A 19,926-nucleotide genomic window follows, 5' to 3' on the forward strand; every position below is an offset into this window, starting at 1 on the left:
TCCGTTCCGTTTTTTTGGCTGACCTTAGATGAAACCATTCATTTCAATAGGTTCGCAAAAAAAACTGAAGTTACTCCGTGTGCATTCTGTTTCCGTATTTCTATCCCACAAAAGAAAAAATAAATAAATAGAACAGGTCCTATTATTGTCCGCATTACAGACAAGGATAGGACTGTTCTAGGAAGGGCCAGCTGTTCCGTTCCGCAAAATACAGAATGCACACGGACATCATCCGTATTTTTTGCGGATCCGTTTTTTTTACGGATCGCAAAATACATATGGCTGTGTGCATGAACACAGGGTGCCCTGCTACGGGCATCTGAAGAGATCAGCTGCACTCTTTACGGATTCTAGCAAGGGTAAAATTACATTTAAAACCGATGGGCCTTCCGTATAACGTACAGACAGGCAGCGTCCTCCAGAGAAAGATGCTATTAGGTAAATGGTGGAGTTCATAAAAAGAGGGACTCCCATGTATTAGGGCTTATGTAAACCAGGCAGCTCTTTTTTTTTCAGAATTCTGTGGGACATGAACTGATTTTGCAAAGTGACCTGAGGTAATAAAAAAATAAAAATAAATAAACCTTTCCTTTTTGTTACACCAATAAAGCGCAATGCTTTCTGAACATGATATTATCATATAGTACATTTGGCTTTCTGCCTCAGCTTTACATTAAAATTAAACATGAAAATACCTAAATTTATGTTAATTTTAAATATTTAAAAGGTTTTCCAAGTTCAAACATATGTTAGGGGCATATTTATAAATAAAACTATTGCAAATACAGTTTAGTTAGATATTTATAAGCAAATACAGTTTAGGAAGTAACGCTGTTCCCTGGAGGACACAGAAAAGGAGTCCATTTGGACAATTTATAGTGGAGGAGACAGAATCCCTCAGCAATATGTGCTTATCACATTACTGGGAGAAATTATAAACTGTAGCAATGGATTACACAGCGCAGCCATCCATATAAACACTGATAAACATGAACACTAATAAGAAAGAAGCACAAAGGCAGCAAAACTGGTAATAAACAGAAACATATAGGATTTGCACGATTCAGTATTCAGAATCATAGCAGCCTACAAAAAAAACCAAAAAAAAACGAATGAATGAAAATAAAAATAATAATTTGAAAGCTATAATGAATCAGCTGAATTAAAGTTACAACATGATGACTAACAGGTTAACAACGGCAGGAGGAAAAGTCATCCAGTCCCCGGCGTTGCCTGTCAGTTCACTAGACCTGGAACTCAATAAAACCTCAAACAAATATGGGCTTAGTTATACGGTTTTTGCTCATAAAAAGATCACAAAGAAGCAGCTTATCAGCAGCTGCATCGCTATATAGAAGGGGGGAGACGACTTGAGCAATTATTTACACATATAACCATGGGCCATTCTAATTGAGGCCCACAATTAATGGAGCAAGGAGTGCAAATCACTGCAGTGTCACTCTGTTGGCCTGTTAAGTATTCCTCCTGGTAACTATTCTACCCATAAGGGCTCATCTGCCGCCAAGCAGGTCTTCTGATATAGGAACCCCCAATTCTTTAAACGGGTTGTCTCAATTCAGCAAATGGCTTTTATCATGTAGAGAAAGGTAATACAAGGCACTTACTAATGTATTGTGATTATCCATATTGCCTCCTATGCTGTCTTGATTCATTTTCCCCATCACATTATACACTGCTCATTTCCATGGTTAGGTCGTGCATGCACACTATAGGAAAACACTCCAGCCTCTCTGGTGGCTGAGACCATGGGAGTGCGCATGTGCAGCAGCTCCAGTCCCATCCACCTCATATCTGTGCTGCAGCAGTGGTCGTAACCATAGAAACATACAGTGCATAATGTGATGGAAAAATGAATCAAGCCAGCATAGGAGGCAATATGGACAATCACAATACATTAGTAAGTGCCTGGTATTAACTTTCTCTACATGATAAATGCCGTTTGCTGGAGTGAGACAACTCCCTTAATTATGTGTCTGTAATAGAGATTTTCAACCTTATTACTTAAATATATATCATCTTGACAGCATCAGGTTTTACACCGTGGTCGGTGACTATGGGCCATCATAAAGAAGTGTTTGTGTATTCTAGGATATAGTGAGATCTATGGTAATGAATGGAGGCCTCTGAATGTTTTTGTGCTGTAAATTCTTTTATTCTGTGGTACACTTGGCACTCGTCCACCATTCTCTAAACTACAGATTGAAATGTAAATGTCTATGCGGAGCGGCTTGTTTCTGCCTCCATCCAAACAAATGTTTGTCACGTCAGTGGGTACACAATAACCTCAATATATAAAGCAATATACTTATTTCAGGGGTGGTGGAATTAACATTTCTGCAATCCATCTTAAATGAGAAGTAATATGTGCCAGATTATCAAAAGGTCGCATAGAAAAAAAAAAATATATATATATATATATATATATATATATATATATATTTTAAAAATAAATTAATATTACAGCATTCCAAAATGAGATTAAAAAATAATGAAGTGACTGTTTAGGATAGATAGATATGAGATGATGATAGATAGAGAGATATGAGATAGGGAGGGATAGATATGAAATAGAGAGATACGTTATATTTTAGATAAGCACTGGAATATGTAGTAATAAAAGCAGACTAGCACAGGGAGGTACAGCGCGCACTGATAATCCATAGGGAGATAATTCTGCGGAACGGGTGCGGACCCATTCTTCATTTTCTATGGGGACGGAATGGATGCGGACAGCACACAGTGTGCTGTCAGCATCCGCATTTGCGGAGCGCGGCGCTGATCTTCAGGTCCGCAGCTCCGCAAAAGATAGAACTTGTCCTATTCTTGTCCGCAGCTTGCGGACAAGAATAGGCATTTCTACAGGGGTGCCGGGCGGGTGTGTTGCGGATGCGCAATTTGCGGGTCCGCAACACACCACGGACGTGTGAATGGAGCCTTAGGGAGCTTGGATTGAGACATGTTTTCAAATCTCACTGATTGACTTGCGGTGATCTGGATTCGGTGGCCATAAATCAAGTTTACGGGGCATTAACCACTTTAATGGTAATCAAGTGGAAGACACATTACAAAAGGCCTATAATCACTTTTGCCGAGCTTTAAACTCTTTAGAGCTAATAACTATGAAGGCAATGTGCAGATTGTTAATCCTATTTACACTATCAAAATTAGGGTTTGTAAGAACCCCAGTGATCAACCTAAAAAATAAAAAAGGTGGAAATGTAACATTTTCATCATTTCTATGAAAGAATGAAGTTTTAGCAAGGTGTCTTATATTAATGATATACTGCAATTACTTATAGTGCTTTTATATTGCTGAATATTTAAATCTAGAAAAAGTGACACAATATTAGTATAATACAACTTACTTGCTTATCTTTATGTATAAAAAGTATTTGTGTTACATTCAATATTAAATCACAGGAAAAGGGTGAACAGGAGAGGTCTAAACTCACTCAATTAAGAGTCACTGCCTAAGGGCTCATGCACACAACAGTTGTTTTGCGGTCCATTTTTCACGGATCCGTTGTCCCGGATCTGAGTTTTTTTTTTCCTCTTTGATTTAAGTCCTCTTCCGTTCAGTTATTCCACAAAACATATCTGTATTGTTTCCGTATGCGAGGCGTTTTTTTGCAGATCAGAAACAGTAATGTATTAATCACCAAACACATGAGCAATATGGGCTGGGCATAGCATTTCTACAGTATGGATCTGCAAAATATGGATGACATATGGATGTGTTCCATGTGCGTTCTATATTTTTTGCAGACCCGACTTGAATGAGGCCTCGGACCGCGATTTGCAGACAATAATAATAGGACATTCACTACTTTTTTGCGGAACGGAAATGGAATGCACACGGAGTACCTTCCGTTGTTTTTGCGGACCCATTGAAGTGAATGGTTCTGCATACGGTCCGCAAAAAAAAAAACGGAACGGAAGCAGAAAGAAAATAGGGAAGGAACACTATGAGGACACTGCGCATGCGCTAGCTCGCGCATAGTGAGATTACGGCGCTCTAGCTTTCTGACGTCGGGGAGCAAGAAGGAGATTCTGAGGATGTGGGGCGGTGCTGGGCTCCTTCATGCTGGACTCCTCTCACGTACAGGACACATCTCAGGGTAATTTGCATATGGATCAAATTGTTTTTTTCCCCACAATAAAAGCACACAGAGCTATGGGGACTAAGTATTGTGGATGTGCTAGCGGCCATCTAGCAACCTTTGTCCTCAGCTCTATACATCAAATCCCGGTGACAGGTTCCCTTTAAAGGGGTTCTCTGGGCTACGAATACTGATGACCTTTCCACAGAAGAGGTCATCAATATCAGATAGGTGGGGGTCTGACACCCAGATCAGCTGTTTCAGGCATACATGGGGACGGAAGCTATAAAAAGGTGTATAGAGCTGGAAGCAGAAGGCTCCATACACTGCGCAGTTTCCGGTGCCAGTGTACGGCAGCTCAGCTCCCTTAGGAATAATATAGGCAATCGCCAGAGCCTTTTTTCTTCTAATATGTACAAGCTGTTACACACAGAAAGTGCCAAAGACATCCATGTTTTCAGCTCTTAAAGGGGTTGTCTCACTTCAGCAAATAGCATTTATTCTGTAGAGAAAGTTAATACAAGGCACTTACTAATGTATTGTAATTGTCCGTATTGCCTCCTTTGCTGGCTGTATTCATTTTTCCATCACATTAGACACGGCTCGTTATGACCACCCTGTAATCAAGCAGCGGTGTACATGCTTGCACACTATAGGAATAAGCACTGGCCTATGTGCACTCCCATGGTCCCGGTCACCAGAGAGGCCGGCACTTTTTCCTGTAGTGTACAAGCATGACCACTGCTGCTGGATTGCAGGGTGGTCGTAACCATGGAAACAAGCAGTGTATAATGTAATGGAAAATATTGCATTACACTTATCGGTAATCTGTTTTCTTTGAGCCTATGACAGCAACCCTGGAGAGACTGCCCCCTTCTCCTCAGGACAGGAAACAGAACCGCCTTTTAAAGGAAGGGATCATCCCCTCTATCTCCAGTACTTTTCTCAAGAACTAAGAAACATAACTTAACTTATCTTAACAACCTAACAATATTTTTTTATAAATATATATATATATATATATATATATATATATATATATATATATATATATATATATATATATATATATATATATATATATATATACACACACACACACACACACACACACGTATGCCTATATACAATTTTTACATAGGGTTGGGAATTAACCAGGTGCTGTCATAGGCTCAAAGAAAACAGATTACCGGCAAGTGTAATCCAATATTTCTTTCTCGCCTATGACAGCACCCCTGGAGAATAGGCAAAAATTTGTCTAGGGCGGGAGCACAGCCTGAAGTACCTTACGACCAAAGGTAAGACCTTCATTAGGCTCCATTCACACGTCCGCAAAATGGGTCCGCATCCTTTCCGCAATTTTGCGGAAAGGGTGCGGACCCATTCATTCTCTATGGGGACGGAATGGATGCGGACAGCACACAGTGTGCTGTCTGCAGCCGCAATTGCAGAGCGCGGCCCCGATTTTTGGTCCGCAGCTCCGCAAAAAGATAGAGCATGTCCTATTCTTGTCCGCAGCTTGCGGACGAGAATAGGCATTTCTATGGGGGTGCCGGGCTGGTGTGTTGCGGACCCGCAATTTGCGGGTCCGCAACACACCACGGACGTGTGAATGCAGCCATAGAAGGTAACTAGTCTATAGTGCCTAAAAAAGTATGCGGAGAGCTCCAGGTAGCTGCCTTACAAATCTGCTCTATAGAGGCAGAAGCTCTCTCTGCCCATGACGTGGAGACTGATCTCGTAGAGTGAGCCCCCACCCCCGAGGGCGGAACAACTCCCTTAGAAGAGTAAGCTAAGGAAATGGCCTGTCTAATCCACCTAGCAATAGTGTGAGAAGAGGATGCAGATCACTTTCTTGCTCCCTAAAAGAAAAATCAGCAGACGTGAGGAGGATCTCCAAGGCTGAGTGACCTGTAGATATTGCAAAATACATCTCCTAACATCTAGACAGTGGTACTCAGATTCCTTTTTATTTTTAGGGGAAGCACAGAAGGAAGGTAACACTATCTCCTGAGAACAATGAAAACGTGAGGAGACTTTTGGTAAAAAAGGAGGATCGATAGCGCAGAATTCTCACTAACTCTTCTAGCCGAAGTAATGGCCAGAAGGAAAGCAAGCTTAAGGCAGAGCAACTTCAGGGAGATTTTATCAATAGGCTCAAAGGGGTCTGAAGTGAGAGAGGAGAGGACCAGATTTAAATCCCAGGGAGGAATGTTAGGCTACTTTCACACTCATGTTTTGTGCGGATCAGTCATGGACGTATCCGCTAAGATAATACAACCATCTGCATCTGTTGTTAACGGATCCGTTTGTATTATCTGTAACATAGCCAAGACGGACTTGAACACCATTGAAAGTCAATGGAGGACGGATCAGTTTTCTATTGTGCCAGATTGTGTCATAGAAAACAGAAGCGTCCCCATTGACTTACATGGTGTGCCAGGACGGATACGTTTGGCTCAGTTTCATCAGACTGACACCAAAACGCTGCAAGGTTTTGGACCGCTTGTGAGCCCTGAACGGATCTCACAAACTGAAAGCCAAAACGCGAGTGTGAAAGTAGACTTACTTTTACAGACCGGTGATAACTTTGATACTGCTGTTATAAACCTCTTAACCCAAGGATGTTCTGCTAATTTAAACTCAGATAGGGCGCTTAAGGCAGAAACCTGGACTGTCAAAGTACTGGGCCTAAGTTTTTTGTTCCATCCCTCTTGTAGGAAATCTAAAACGAGCGGAATGTCAGGAGCTTCCAGCACGTCCACAGGTTTTTTGGCGAATCTGAAAAAGGTCCTCCAAATTGTAAGGTAGATCTTAGAGGTGACCTTCTTCCGACTGGTCAACAGAGTGTTTACCACATCCTCGGAGAGACCTCTTCTCTTTAAAATCTCCCTCTCAAAAACCAGGCAGTCAGGTGTAGACTCATGTCTGGGTAAAAACTGGTCCCTGGGACAGAAGCTCCTGTGATTCTGGAAGCACCCACGGTGTTGCTATCGACATTTTGCGTAGCCAGGAAAACCCATACTCTTCTTGGCCAAAAGGGAACTACAACTATTACGGTGGCTTCCTCCTCTCTGATCTTTTTGAGGACCCCTGGGTAGCAATTTTAGCAGGGGAAAGGCATACAGAAGGCCCTGCCTCCAGGATTGGGCCAGTGCATCCACTGCTCTCGGATGCTCATCCGGTGAAAGAGGGACCTCTACTTTCTTGTTCGCCCTGGTGGCAAAGAGATCTATCTCCGGAGTTCCTCACAATGCTGCTACTTGATTGAAAACCCCCTGATCTAGGGACCACTCTCTCTGGTATAGTTGATGATGACTGAGGAAGTCTGCTTTACATTCTCCGAACCCCTTAGATGTACTGCAGAAAGGGAGAAGCTTCTGCTAGGCTGAAAATCTGCTGAGTGAGCGACATTAGGCCCTGAGCCCTTGTACCTCCCTGCCGGTTGATAAAGGCCACTGCTGTCGTGTTGTCTGAATAGACCCTTACGTTCCTGCCTCTGATGACCGGGAGACTCTGTAGTAAGGCTATTCTGATTGCATCCAATTCCCTGAAATTGTGCGAATGGGACAGAGATTTGCTGTCCCAATTCCCCTGCAATAGAAGTGACCCTAAATGGGCTCCCCAACCAGATGGGCTCACATCCGTTGTTAAGGGGAGAACCGCCTCCCTGGTCCAAGGAACTCCTCTTTTTAGGTCCATCCACCACCCCAAGGAATCGGAATCTAGGGTTTGGGGAGATAGAGACATCACTTAGTCCAGAGAGGAAAGACTTCCATCCCAATCTCGCAGCATCTGAAGCTGAAGAAGCCTTGAATGGTACTGGGCCCATTCCACGCCCGGAATAGTGTCTGTCATGAGACCCAGTACTGACATGGCCTCTCTTATGGCGAGTAAAGGAGACGAGAGAAGCTGCTGAACTCTTGATCTGATTAGTAAAGCTTTTTGCAGGGGTAGGAGGCACTTCTGGGAACTGAAGTCCAAAATCACTCCTAGGAAACTGCATCTCTGGCTTGGGCATAAACTGGATTTTTCTAGGTTTATCTCCCATCCCAGCTTCTCTGGAACCTCCCTGAACCAGGCAATCTGACCCCGAAATATCTGATCTGACCAGGCTACCAGCAGAAAATCGTCCAGGTATGGTATAATGACGATCTCCTTCTCCCTGACGTGGGCCATCATCTCTGAAATAATCTTTGTGAAAACCCTCGGAGCTTGAGCGAGGACGAATGGTAACACCTGGAATTGAAGATGCAGAATCTCTTGCTCTAACTGGATGCTACCCTCAGAAACCTCTGGTGGCTGGGATGAATGGGGACATGATAATACGCATCCCTCAGGTCTACTGTGGCCATAAAGCAATCCGGGAACAGATTGTTCACTGCAGACCTGATGGACTCCATACAAAATCTCTCGTACTGCAGGAATTGGTTCAAACACTTCAAGTTTATTATAGTCCGAAAGTAGCAATTTTGTTCTTTGACCAGAAAAAGAGTTGAATAAAACAATTCTGTCGATTCCTGATCTGGGAATTTTACCAACACCCTTTTTACTATCAGGGAAAAAACCTCAGAGATAATGGCAGTCTGTCTTGCGGGATCTGTACGTAAATCTGTAATTACAAATCTTCCTACTGGGAGACTCTGAAAATTTAGCTTTAGGCCTTCCCCATCACAGAATTTATCCAGGGACTGTTGAAGATCTTCTGCCACTGAGGAGCAAAAGGAGACAGACGACCCCCAACAGGCGCTCTGGTGTCGTTGGGACTGCTTTTATGAGGCATCTGACCCGGAAAAAAGAAGTCCTTTACTCTTCCTACCCGGACCTGCAAACTGTTTTGCTCTCTTTTCCTTTAAAGACTCCTTTATTAAATCTAGGACGGAAAGACTTTTTAGGTGCCTGACTAACGGAGGGAAAGCCCTTCTTTTTGTCCGAGGCATTTTCTAGTAAATCATCAAGTACAGGCCCAAACAAAAAAAATACTCCCTGACAAAGGATAGCACAAAGTTTTGCCTTGGAACCAGCATCCCCATTTCAGCCTTTTATCCAACTCTGCCCGGCGGGCTTTTTGGTTAAGGCGGAAGCCCTAGCGGAAAACTTTAAGGTATCTGCAGAAGCGTCATCTAATAAATCCAAGGCATTGTTTATCCTGGGAAAGGAGGAAAGTAACTGCTCCCTAGGGGTACCCCCTTTAATGTGATCCTCTAACTCTCCCATCTAAACTTTTAGGGACCTGGCCACAGATGTAGCGGCAATAGCAGGTTTAAAAGCCGCTGCAGAGGCTTCCCAAATTTGTTTTTAAATAAACCTCTGCCCTCTTGTCCATTGGGTCCTTGAGTCAACCCATATCCTCAAAGAGGAGAGCGATTTTTCTGGACATTTTTGCTACCGGTGCATCAAGTTTTGGGGCCCTATCCCAAGGAGCAGACAATCCCTCAAACAGATACTTCCACTTCACCGAAGAATAAACGAAAAACTTCCTATCCGGTCTTTTCCATTCTCTGGCAATTAGCTCCTTAATGTTCCCATGTACAAACACTTTTCTCTTTTTGGGGACTAAACCCTCAAACAGAGTCCTGGACAGAATGCTGTGGCTTCTGCTCCTCCAACCCCATAGTAGCCCTAACCGCCTTTACTAGGGAGTTGGTATTCTCCACATAAAATATTGGTCGTCCCTGCGGCCTTGTCCTCAGAATACTCTTCAGATGACCCCCATTCTCATTATTCCTCCAAACCAGAAAGTATATCACTGTCACTGGAGGGGGGATTCCTTAGTAGCGGCAGCAGAAGTACTGGGACGATGCTTTATCAAACCGCTAACTGACTCTCTGACCTCTTCACATATCATCTGTTTAATGCAGCCCATAAAAGACGGGGCTTCCTCCTCCATTAACTTGCTGATACACCCTTGACATAAGGAAGTTTCTTCTTACACACAGCACATCCCTTCTCCTTTACTCTGGAGGTCTTCCTAGAAGACTCCTTTGAAACCTAAGCAACAAGAAATGAGCACATAAGATAGAAATTTCATGCTGGGGTAGCCTGGTACCGATGTATCATTGGTGGTCTTAGTGGGTTCAATGGGCTGAGCCTGCTCCACGTTTCATACAGCCAACACCAGCCTGAATGGAGGAACTGCCACGTTTTTCCACCCAACATGGCAGTGAGCCAGCAGGGCTTTTCTCCTGGTCGCACGCTAGCCGTCTCCCCCCCCCCCTTCCGGTCCGCTTCCTCCCATCGCCGCAACCCAGAAATAGAAATTTCATCGTGCGGGCTGACAGCTGAACATGCGAACATGGCCGCAGAGGTTCGCAGGAGCACCAGAAGGACAAGCCCTCTCAGGAACTGGGAAGGAGGACGGAAGGGGTAAGGATAGAGAAGGGAGCCCAGACTTCTGCAGTGTCTCCCGGAGGAGGCTTACGCCGCACGGGGTAACCCTCCACATACTATTTACAATAGCTGGGGCCCCTGCAGCTCTAATCCTAATCTTCTATTGGCGGATCCAATTCCCTCCTGCCCCTTAGGACAGGAAACAGAACTGGAAATAGGGGGGATGATCCCTCATTTAAAAGGCGGCTCTGGTTCCTGTCCTGAGGAGGAGGAGGCGGTCTCTCCAGGGGTGCTGTCATAGGCGAGAAAGAAAAGGAATCAAGACAGCACTGGAGGCAATATGGACAATCACAATACATTAGTAAGTGGCTTATATTAACTTTCTCTACATGATAAATGCCATTTTCTGAAGTCACACAACCCCTTCAAGTTACAGCTCAGTAAGGGCTTCGGCACACAAACTTTTTTTTTTTTTGCGGTCCATGTGCGGAACTATTCACTTCAATGGGGCCACAAAAAAATAAAAAAATGAAATTACTGTGTGCATTACGGACAAGAACAGAACTGTTCTATTAGGGGCCAGCTGTTCAGTTCAACAAAATACGAAATACACATGGCTGGTATCCGTGTTTTGAGGATCCGCAATTTGCAGACTGTAAAACATCCAACAGTCGTGTTCGTAGGCCTTAAGGCAAAGTTTACACCACCTCAATTGACTACAAAATTCAGTTTATTTTAACAGCCTTTTTGATGGAATCTGCGATGGAGGCCATGAACAGAGCCTTCAATGCAGTTGTGAACAAGCCCTTAGGCTACTTTAACACTCGCGTTTGGTGCGGATCGGTCATGGATCTGCAAAAAACCCTTCCATCCAGATAAACAACCGCATGCATCCGTTCAGAATGGATCCGTTTGTATTATCTGTAACATAGCCAAAACGGATCAGTCTTGAACACCATTGAAAGTCAATGGGGGACGGATCCGTTTTCTACTGAGCCAAATTGTGTCAGTGAAAATGGACCTGTCCCCATTGACTTACATTGTGTGCAGGACGGATCCGTTTGCCTTCCGCATCTTCAGGCGGACACAAAAACGCTGCAAGCAGCGTTTTGGTGTCCGCCTCCAGAGCGGAATGGAGGCGGAACGGAACCAAACGAACGGATCCTTATCCATTCAGAATGCATTAGGGCAAAACTGATCCGTTTTGGACCACTTGTGAGAGCCCTGAACGGATCTCACAAATGGAAAGCCAAAACGCCAGTGTGAAAGTAGCCTAACTTGTAATCAAAGCTTAGCACTCTAGAGAGTTAAGGTGTCTATACACATTCAATAGCTGTCGGCCAAACGCTTGTTCAGCCAACAGCTATTCCTCCCAACTCTCTCATACACATGCATGTTCAGTTCAGCTAAGCATGCATATGTTTTCAGTGGCAAGAGAAGAGAAAGCCAGAACAAAAGGATTCAGTGGTGAAATTCAATTAGTCCAAATCTTCTTTCCCATCGTCACGTATCAGGGGAGAGTTGGGAAGCCGCAGCACCCATTAGGATCAGGGGTAGGCAATCTCCGGCACTCCAGCTATTGTGAAACTGCAACTTCCAGCATGCATACCTGCTCTGCTCAGAACTTTCGTAGAAATGTATGGAGCATGCTGGGAATTGTAGTTTCACAACAGCTGGAGTGTCAAAGGTTGTTGATCCCTGCATTAGATAGTTGGGCAGCCCATGCATGTACTGTATATGGGGTGTTTACCTGATTAGATGATGATGGATGCAACATTTCCTGTATTCCTATCCTGGAGGATAGGTCTTCAATATACGGGTCCTTGAGAACCCCTTTAAAGCTTGTGCCAATCTAAGAACTGAAACCGCTAAACGCTAAGACTCTGTGTAACCACCAGGCCTGGTACATACTTGTAAAGCTGGGTTCACATATCACTTCTGTCCAGCCAGTTGTTTTCTGCTCGAGCCAGACACAACTGAAAACATTTTTGTGCACTCTCTCAGCCACATTGCATGCTGTGTTTCTCTGTCAGGTGAAGGGAGGCATCCATCATTACAACACAGGCACCGAAAACCATTGAATTGGTTCATCAGCCAGAGGTAAGCCTAACTGGTAAGCTCCATGTCTTGTAGGCAACCATCAAGTGCTCTGCCCCACCGGTATATAATTAAATTGAAAAAAATTGTGCTGTGTGTTCATATTGATGATCTATGCTCCGGAAACGTCAGCTGGTTTAGAAGGCTGCGGTGCTTGTGCAAACGCTGCTTCCTCTTCAATGTTTAGCTGCACTCAATTCAGATTGTAGCAGCCGTGCAGTGTAATCACAGCTTCATCTGTCATTCTAATGGCCCCCTCAACCAGCTAAATGGTGGGGTTGTCAGGAGTCGAACCCATCTTAAGGGTCCATTTACACTTTCATGGTGAAAAAAATGAATTTAATAGATGCATACTGTAAGTGGCTAAAGAAAAAACGTATGCCCAAAGTTCATATATTTTCTTTAATTTTGCATTCCGCTCCATTTTTTTAAATAGATGGATAAATGCAAACGTCTGTAACGTGGCATGAAAGAAGCCATGCATGCTGATGGTGGCCATGGAGAGGCACAGTGGCACGCTGGGCTGTACGGCTAGAGGCAAGAGACTGACTCAGGAACTCTACCACCGACCTCGACAACCCCTTTTTTCCTTAGGAAAACTTATTTGTAGTTAACATCTGTTTATGCGCTATAAAATAAATAAAAGTTGCATTTTTCCATAACTAGGCCCCATGCACACGACCATATTTTTGTTCCGCATTTTTTGCAGACCACATGCGGAACAATTCATTTCAACAGGAACACAAAAAATGCGGGCAGCGCACCATGTGTGGTCCGCATCCGTATGCCCGTTCTGTCGGCCCACCAAAAAAATTTTGCAGACAAGATTAGGACATTTCTATAGACATAAAATGGCAGCATGAACACTGCCTGTATCTGTTTTGCGGACCACAAAACACCTACTGTTGTATGCATGAGGCCTTAAGCCTGTATTACACCTGCTGATTTTTCGGCGGATAATCGCTAATGAGTGTTTGTAGTAATGCTCGCTAGCGATGATCTGGCAGTCTAATAATGCCACCAACTACCCGACGAACGAGCAAACGCTCGCTCATTGGGCAATCCAAATCTTTTGACAGGTTAAAAAAAACATTGCTTGCATACTGCAAATCGTGGTGGCTAATCACGATCTGCTGCCGGCAAACAATGATTCAGTATGGGGACTAGCGATGGCATTAGCGATCGCTCCTCCCTATACTGAGGAGGAGACCGCTGCATGTAATAACAGTGGTATCCTCCGCTAGCGAGCAGGTGATTGCCGGGAAGGAACACTTCCCTCCTGACAATCACCTGTTAAATCGGGCTGTGTATTACGGCCTTTATGTTAGTAGCCAGCAGATAATGAGATTTCCTTATGTCCTGTGGCACTAGTTACCTGCATTTTGTAGGGTTTCAATGTTCTGAGGACGCGTGGCAAGCTCCGCAATCGTCTGAACAAACTGAGTCCGCGCTCTCTGGTACTGCTCAAACACTAAATGCAAAAGACAAAGATGTGTTACAAAACCATCAACGTACTCAAAACTTCATAATAGTAATTTGACAATACAAAGCAAATTTTAGAAAAGCCAGGAGGACACAGCAGTGCTTGACCATCCAGGAGAAGAAAGGGGATACAAAAATGGAGGTTAGCAGGGGAAACACATGGGACAAAGGAAAGGTTTAACTTGAGCGTAATTCACATTGCATGGAAATTATACACTAGAAGAACATAACAGGGTGTACACTACGGATGTGCCATGAATATCTAACCCTTCAAAACGCATACATTTGGATGGTTGGCAAAAGAAGGAGGCAGATGGAAGCAAACTTGCAGGATAAGAATACACAGGGTTTGTTTAAGTTGGCTTACCATGGAGACATATAGGCCTTCAGCGGAGATGAATACACAAAGCAGTAAGAAATTCTCAGCCGCTTCAACTTGCAGTATTAGATCCATAAACAAAAAAAAAAAAACAGCTACTGCTCTACAGTCTTTATCAGGAACCTACAGGATCTCAGCTATAATCACCATCCCCTGGGCGGTTATGAATGGTAAAGTTCACCTGTTTGAAAGCACTGATAGATTGTTAGCTCTAGGGCTCAGGGATCTCATGTTTTACTCCTATATTGTTTGTGACAGCAAAGAGGATTTCAAAATCTGCACCGCAGGTCAATTACCGAACTGAAAATTTCTGCATGGTACAAATAGTTTTTGAAAATCGCATCCACTTAGTTGATACTGTATCATGCTGCGGATTTTTCACATGAAAATCCACTCGCATTACGCACCGTGTGCATGTGGCCTGAAGGGGTTATTCCATGACATTAAGGCTACTTTCACACTTGCGGCAGGACGGATCCGACAGGCTGTTCACCATGTCGGATCCTTCCTTCCGCTATTTCGCCGTGCTGCCGCTCCGTCCCCATTGGGGCGGAGCTCGGGCGCAGCACGGCGAAAGCCGCCGGACTAAAAAGTCCTGCATGTCCGACTTTTTAGTCCGGCGGCTTTCACCGTGCACCGCCATGCTGCGCCGGGGACGGACCGGCGGAATAGCGGAAGGTCGGATCCGTCCTGCCGCAATTGTGAAAGTAGCCAAACCTCTTTTCATTTAGCCTTTTAGGGAATACGAGCTTCATAGCAGGGGGCAAGGCCTAATAGGATGCCTACACTGATATAATACACTGCAATACACCAGCACTACAGTGTATTATATGAGAGATCAGAGGATCACAGGTTTAGGTCCCTTAGGCCTCTTTCACACGAGCGTGACGGATTAGGTCCGGATGCGTTCAGTGAAACTCACACCATTTTGCAAGCAAGTTCAGTCCGTTTTGTCTGCGATTGTGTTCAGTTGTTTCCACGCGGGTGCAATGTGTTTTGATGCATATTTCACACGAGTGCTAAAAAAAAAAAAAACTGAAGGTTTACAAACAACATCTCTTGGCAACCATCAGTGAAAAACGCATCGCATCCGCACTTGCTTCCGGATGCAATGCGTTTTTCACTGAAGCCCCATTCACTTCTATGGGGTCAGGGCTGCGTGAAAAACGCAGAATATAGAACATGCTGTGTTTTTCACGCAACGCAGAACGCTCATGTGCACAGACCCATTGAAATGAATGGGTCAGGATTCAGTAAGGGTGCTAAGCGTTTAAGTCACGCATTGCACATGCACGGAAAACTCGTTCATGTGATAGGGGTCTTAGTGTTAGAATGTTTTATTTATTTTTTTATTCAAAAATGTTAAAAAAATATATATATATATACATTTTTCTGGTAAAAAAATAAAAAACTATACACCACCTCTGTAATGACCCATACAATAAGATTGTATTATTCATAGTAAACATGGTTAAAAAATTGCTAGGGGGGAAGGGGTGTTTTTTTTTTACCACCGGTTCAGGGAAAATTGATTCGTTATCATGAAGCACAAGGAAATAGAAATGATCAGGGCAAAAAAAACAAAAAAACTAAAAAGCTTCATGTGGGGCGGTGCCATGACGCTAGAAGCCGCGACTGGATTGGCGGAATTAAATAATATATAAAATGATATATATTCCATCCCAAAATACCAATAAAAACTACAAGTCGTCCTACAAAAAACAATGGAAAAGTAAAAATGTTCTATATTCTTGAATGTAGAGACAAAAGCAAAATAATAAAATAAAAATTAAATAAAGGCCCAGATTTACTGATGTGTTTCACAGAAAGGCGTATGGTCTGATCTGCATTACTTTGCTCCACAATTCTGGTGTACAATTTTTTCTCAAAGTAAGGCCTCATGCACCGGCCGTGTGCACTCTGCATCATGGATGCGGACCCATTCACTTGAAAGGGTCTGAAATCCGGAACTGCGGTGCTTAGCCAACCAATAGCTGGTATAGAGTTGGAAAAAAAAAAAAAGTTATTAACCCTGTACTACATTTCTAATCCCGCCAATATAAGCTTGTTCCATCGACAGGATTAATAAACCTACCCCAAAGAGTTTTTATTCTAAAACATAGAAAAACTTTGAAAAAATAAATTTATAAAATCTTGGAACTGCCATAATCCCACCAGCCTGCAGAATAAAGTTATCATGTCACATATACCACACGGTAAATGTCCTAAAAACAAGTCCCAAAAAACCACAGCAGAATAGCGGGTTACAGAAACAGCATAGCGAGCTGTTCTACGCGGTCTGTGTCGCTCCCCTGCACTGCAACAGAAGTCATGGAAACAGCGAAGTGCCAGACCCCGGCCTTTCTGCAACTCGGCTTCCCTTACCCAACACTGTGGGGCGGTGCCATGACACCACACAAGCCCACACTCTCCCTTCTATACAGACTAAGGCCTAGTTCACACAAACGTATGGCTTTTATAGTTTTTTGCGGTCCATTTTTCACGGATCAGTTGTTCCGTTTTTGAGTTTCGTTGTGTTACCGTTTCCATTCCGTTTTTCCGTATGGCATATACAGTATACAGTAATTACATAGAAAAAAAATTGGGGCTGGGCATAACATTTTCAATAGATGGTTCAGCAAAAACGGAACAGATATGGAAGACATACGGATGCATTTCCGTATGTGTTCCGTTTTTTTTTTTGCGGACCCATTGACTTTAATGGAGCCACAGAACGTGATTTGCGGGCAAATATAGGACATGTTCTATCTTTCAACGGAACGGAAATACGGAAACGGAATGCATACGGAACACATAATGTTTTTTTGCGGAACCATTGAAATGAATGGTTCCGTATATGGAACACAAAAAAATGCCCCGTACACCCGCAAAAAAACAAAACACGTTCGTGTGAACTAGGCCTAAGGCCGTGAACAAGGTCTAAGACTAGACCGAAACGTTGGCCAATGGCTACTTTTTTGGATGGATATAAAAAAAGATATGAAAAGAAATAAAACAAGCAATTTATAATCAACTACAGAGTGCCGTGGTCTTTTGATAAAAATTCCATGACACTAGAAGCCGCGACTGGATTGGGGGAATTAAAGACATTGGTCACAGCGGTGCCATTAGACCCACACTTGGAGGGTCTGAGGTAACCATGAGAGATCATATCTTAAAAATAACGCATGACTTCAAATAAAATTGTATAAATGTGAACACTGTCATTACCTTGCAGGACTTGTCGCTGGCTCATGGCTGGACGGGTGCTGTTGTCGCTGCGGCTGCGCTCGTTGTCAGGAGCCGTCTGTCTGTCTCCAGGATGCCTCTCCGTTTGCGCCTAACAATCTCCCCGTCTCCATGGCGACACCAGCGGAAGAGGACGCTTCGAAACCTACTGCCTTTTTAGGGGGAGGTCGATCGAACGACACGTGTAGCCCAGGCCTTCCTGACGTCACGTGAGCGAGAGCTTTAGCTCCCCCCCCTACGCCGAGCATCGAGTGGGCTGATCCAAAGCTTCTGAGCCCAGAAGGGAGGGAGGGGTGGGTGCGTGTCTGTTGCTGTGGCAACATCAGGGTATGTTGAACGTTGGACAGTGAGGTCACGGAGTCGGTGTCGTCACGTGTTCTTAAAAAAAAAAAAAAAAAAGCGCGTTTTTCCCCGAGGGCGGGAAGACAGCTGTGTGACGCAGCGGAGATTGTTTAGCAGTAAGTGCGAGAAGTTAATTAGTGAAGAATTGTGACTGGAAAGACGCGAATAAAGTCGCATCCAGTTCTCAAAACACGACTCTGTATTTAAAATAGTGCGCCTTTACTGCCTCTCTCGCCTAGTAAATGAAAAATACATTTGGTAAAGTCATTTCTGACGACGAAGACAAAGCATTTCTGACAGGAATGTTACCTCAGAAAGTCATAAGAAACACCTTACGTCTCTCCTAATCCTTTTAATGATGTCAAATAGTTTGGTCTGAGGTAAATTATTCGATAGGAAATACAAATTATTCAGAAAATAGACACTTTTCATGAAGGGTGAAGGAACCTACCGTCCGTGGGTTGTAATTGGGAATAACTCAAGTTATTCCAGGTATTTAGAAAATGTCAGCCAGACCTAATTAGTCATATAACATGATATTGACTTGGATTTAGCAGAGTCCAGCAGCTGGATAAACACACAGCGGCCATGACAGTCCCACCTCACAGTGCTGGTCATAGTCACAGGTACCACAGAGCCACAAAACTGGGGGAGATTTATCAAAACTGGTGAAAATGAAAAATGGCTTAGTTGCCCATAGCAACCAGTCAGAATCCTCCTATCATTTTCCAAAAGAGCTGTGAAAAATGAAAGGTGAAATCTGATTGGTTGCTGTGGGATACCTTAGGCTTCTTCACATACTAATTTTGTCAGTTTTTTTTGTGTGTTTTTGTATTTTTAATTTTACGTCTTCCATAGAAACCACTTGCAGTTTGTTCCCAGACCGCATTTCTTTATTATGGCTTTTTTTAGTGGCATTGTTTTCAATATGGACCGATAGTGATTTTTGTTCCCCATTTTTTTTTTTATATAGAGAATAGGATGAAAAAAAATTGTGAAAAAATCACCACTGTTTGAATATGCTGTGTTAAAAAAAAGCCAGAGACCCAAAAACTAGCTTAAGGCCTCCTGCACACAACCGTATGGCTTTTTCAGTGTTTTGCGGTTTGTTTTTCACGGATTTGTTGTTCCGTTTTTTGTTTCTGTTTCGTTTTTCCGTTCCGTTTTTCCCTATGGCATATACAGTATACAGTAATTACATAGATAAAATTGGGCTGGGCATAACATTTTCAATAGATGGTTCCGCAAAAAACGGAACGGAAACGGAAGACATAAGGATGCATTTCCGTATGTCCTCCGTTTTTTTGCGGACCCATTGACTTGAATGGAGCCACGGAACGTGATTTGCGGGCAATAATAGGACATGTTCTATCTTTAAACGGAACGGAAATACGGAAACGGAATGCATACGGAGTACATTCCGTTTTTTTTGCGGAACTATTGAAATGAATGGTTCCGTATACGGAACGCAAAAAACGGCCAGTAAACGAGGGGGAAAAAAACGGTCGTGTGCAGGAGGCCTAAAAACGGGTGTCTGTCCTGCATTTCATATTTCCCACAGACCTTCAGCTAATATTTGGACCTCATTTGTTTTTATAAAATGCCTAATAACTCCTAAAAAGTGCAGAAAAACGCCACGACAAACCTGTAAGTGAGTCAACTATTTAGGCCCCAACACCTTAGTAGGATGTATAAAAAAAGGGGCTGATTGAGGGGTTTTTTCATACCTCATAATTCTTTATCACTACTTTTTTTTTTTTTTCAGGTGTTTTTTTTCCTCCTGTATAGAAGGAGATGAAAAAAGGGCAAAACCTTCAACCTGCTGCATTAAAAAATACAAAAAGAAGCCACACATTGGAAGAAATGCCACTAGCCAAAAATCCTGTGTGTCCTGCATTTCATATTTCCCATAGACTTTCAGCTAAC

General features: G+C 43.4%; 1 protein-coding gene across 1 annotated transcript in view; it reads right to left on the minus strand.

Moving 5' to 3' along the window:
- SPAG6 (sperm associated antigen 6) overlaps positions 1–17,886 on the minus strand; it is a 154,125-nt gene extending 136,239 nt beyond the window's left edge. The window contains exons 1-2 of the mRNA XM_040434426.1: positions 17,641–17,886; positions 13,924–14,019 (exon numbers count right to left, since the gene is read on the minus strand). Coding sequence (XP_040290360.1) covers positions 13,924–14,019; positions 17,641–17,665 — 121 coding nt within the window. The 5' untranslated portion in view covers positions 17,666–17,886. The remainder of the gene's footprint in view (positions 1–13,923; positions 14,020–17,640) is intronic.
- Positions 17,887–19,926: the final 2,040 nt, after the last annotated feature.

The sequence above is a fragment of the Bufo bufo genome, chromosome 5, assembly GCF_905171765.1.
Source record: "Bufo bufo chromosome 5, aBufBuf1.1, whole genome shotgun sequence".
NCBI lineage: Eukaryota > Metazoa > Chordata > Amphibia > Anura > Bufonidae > Bufo > Bufo bufo.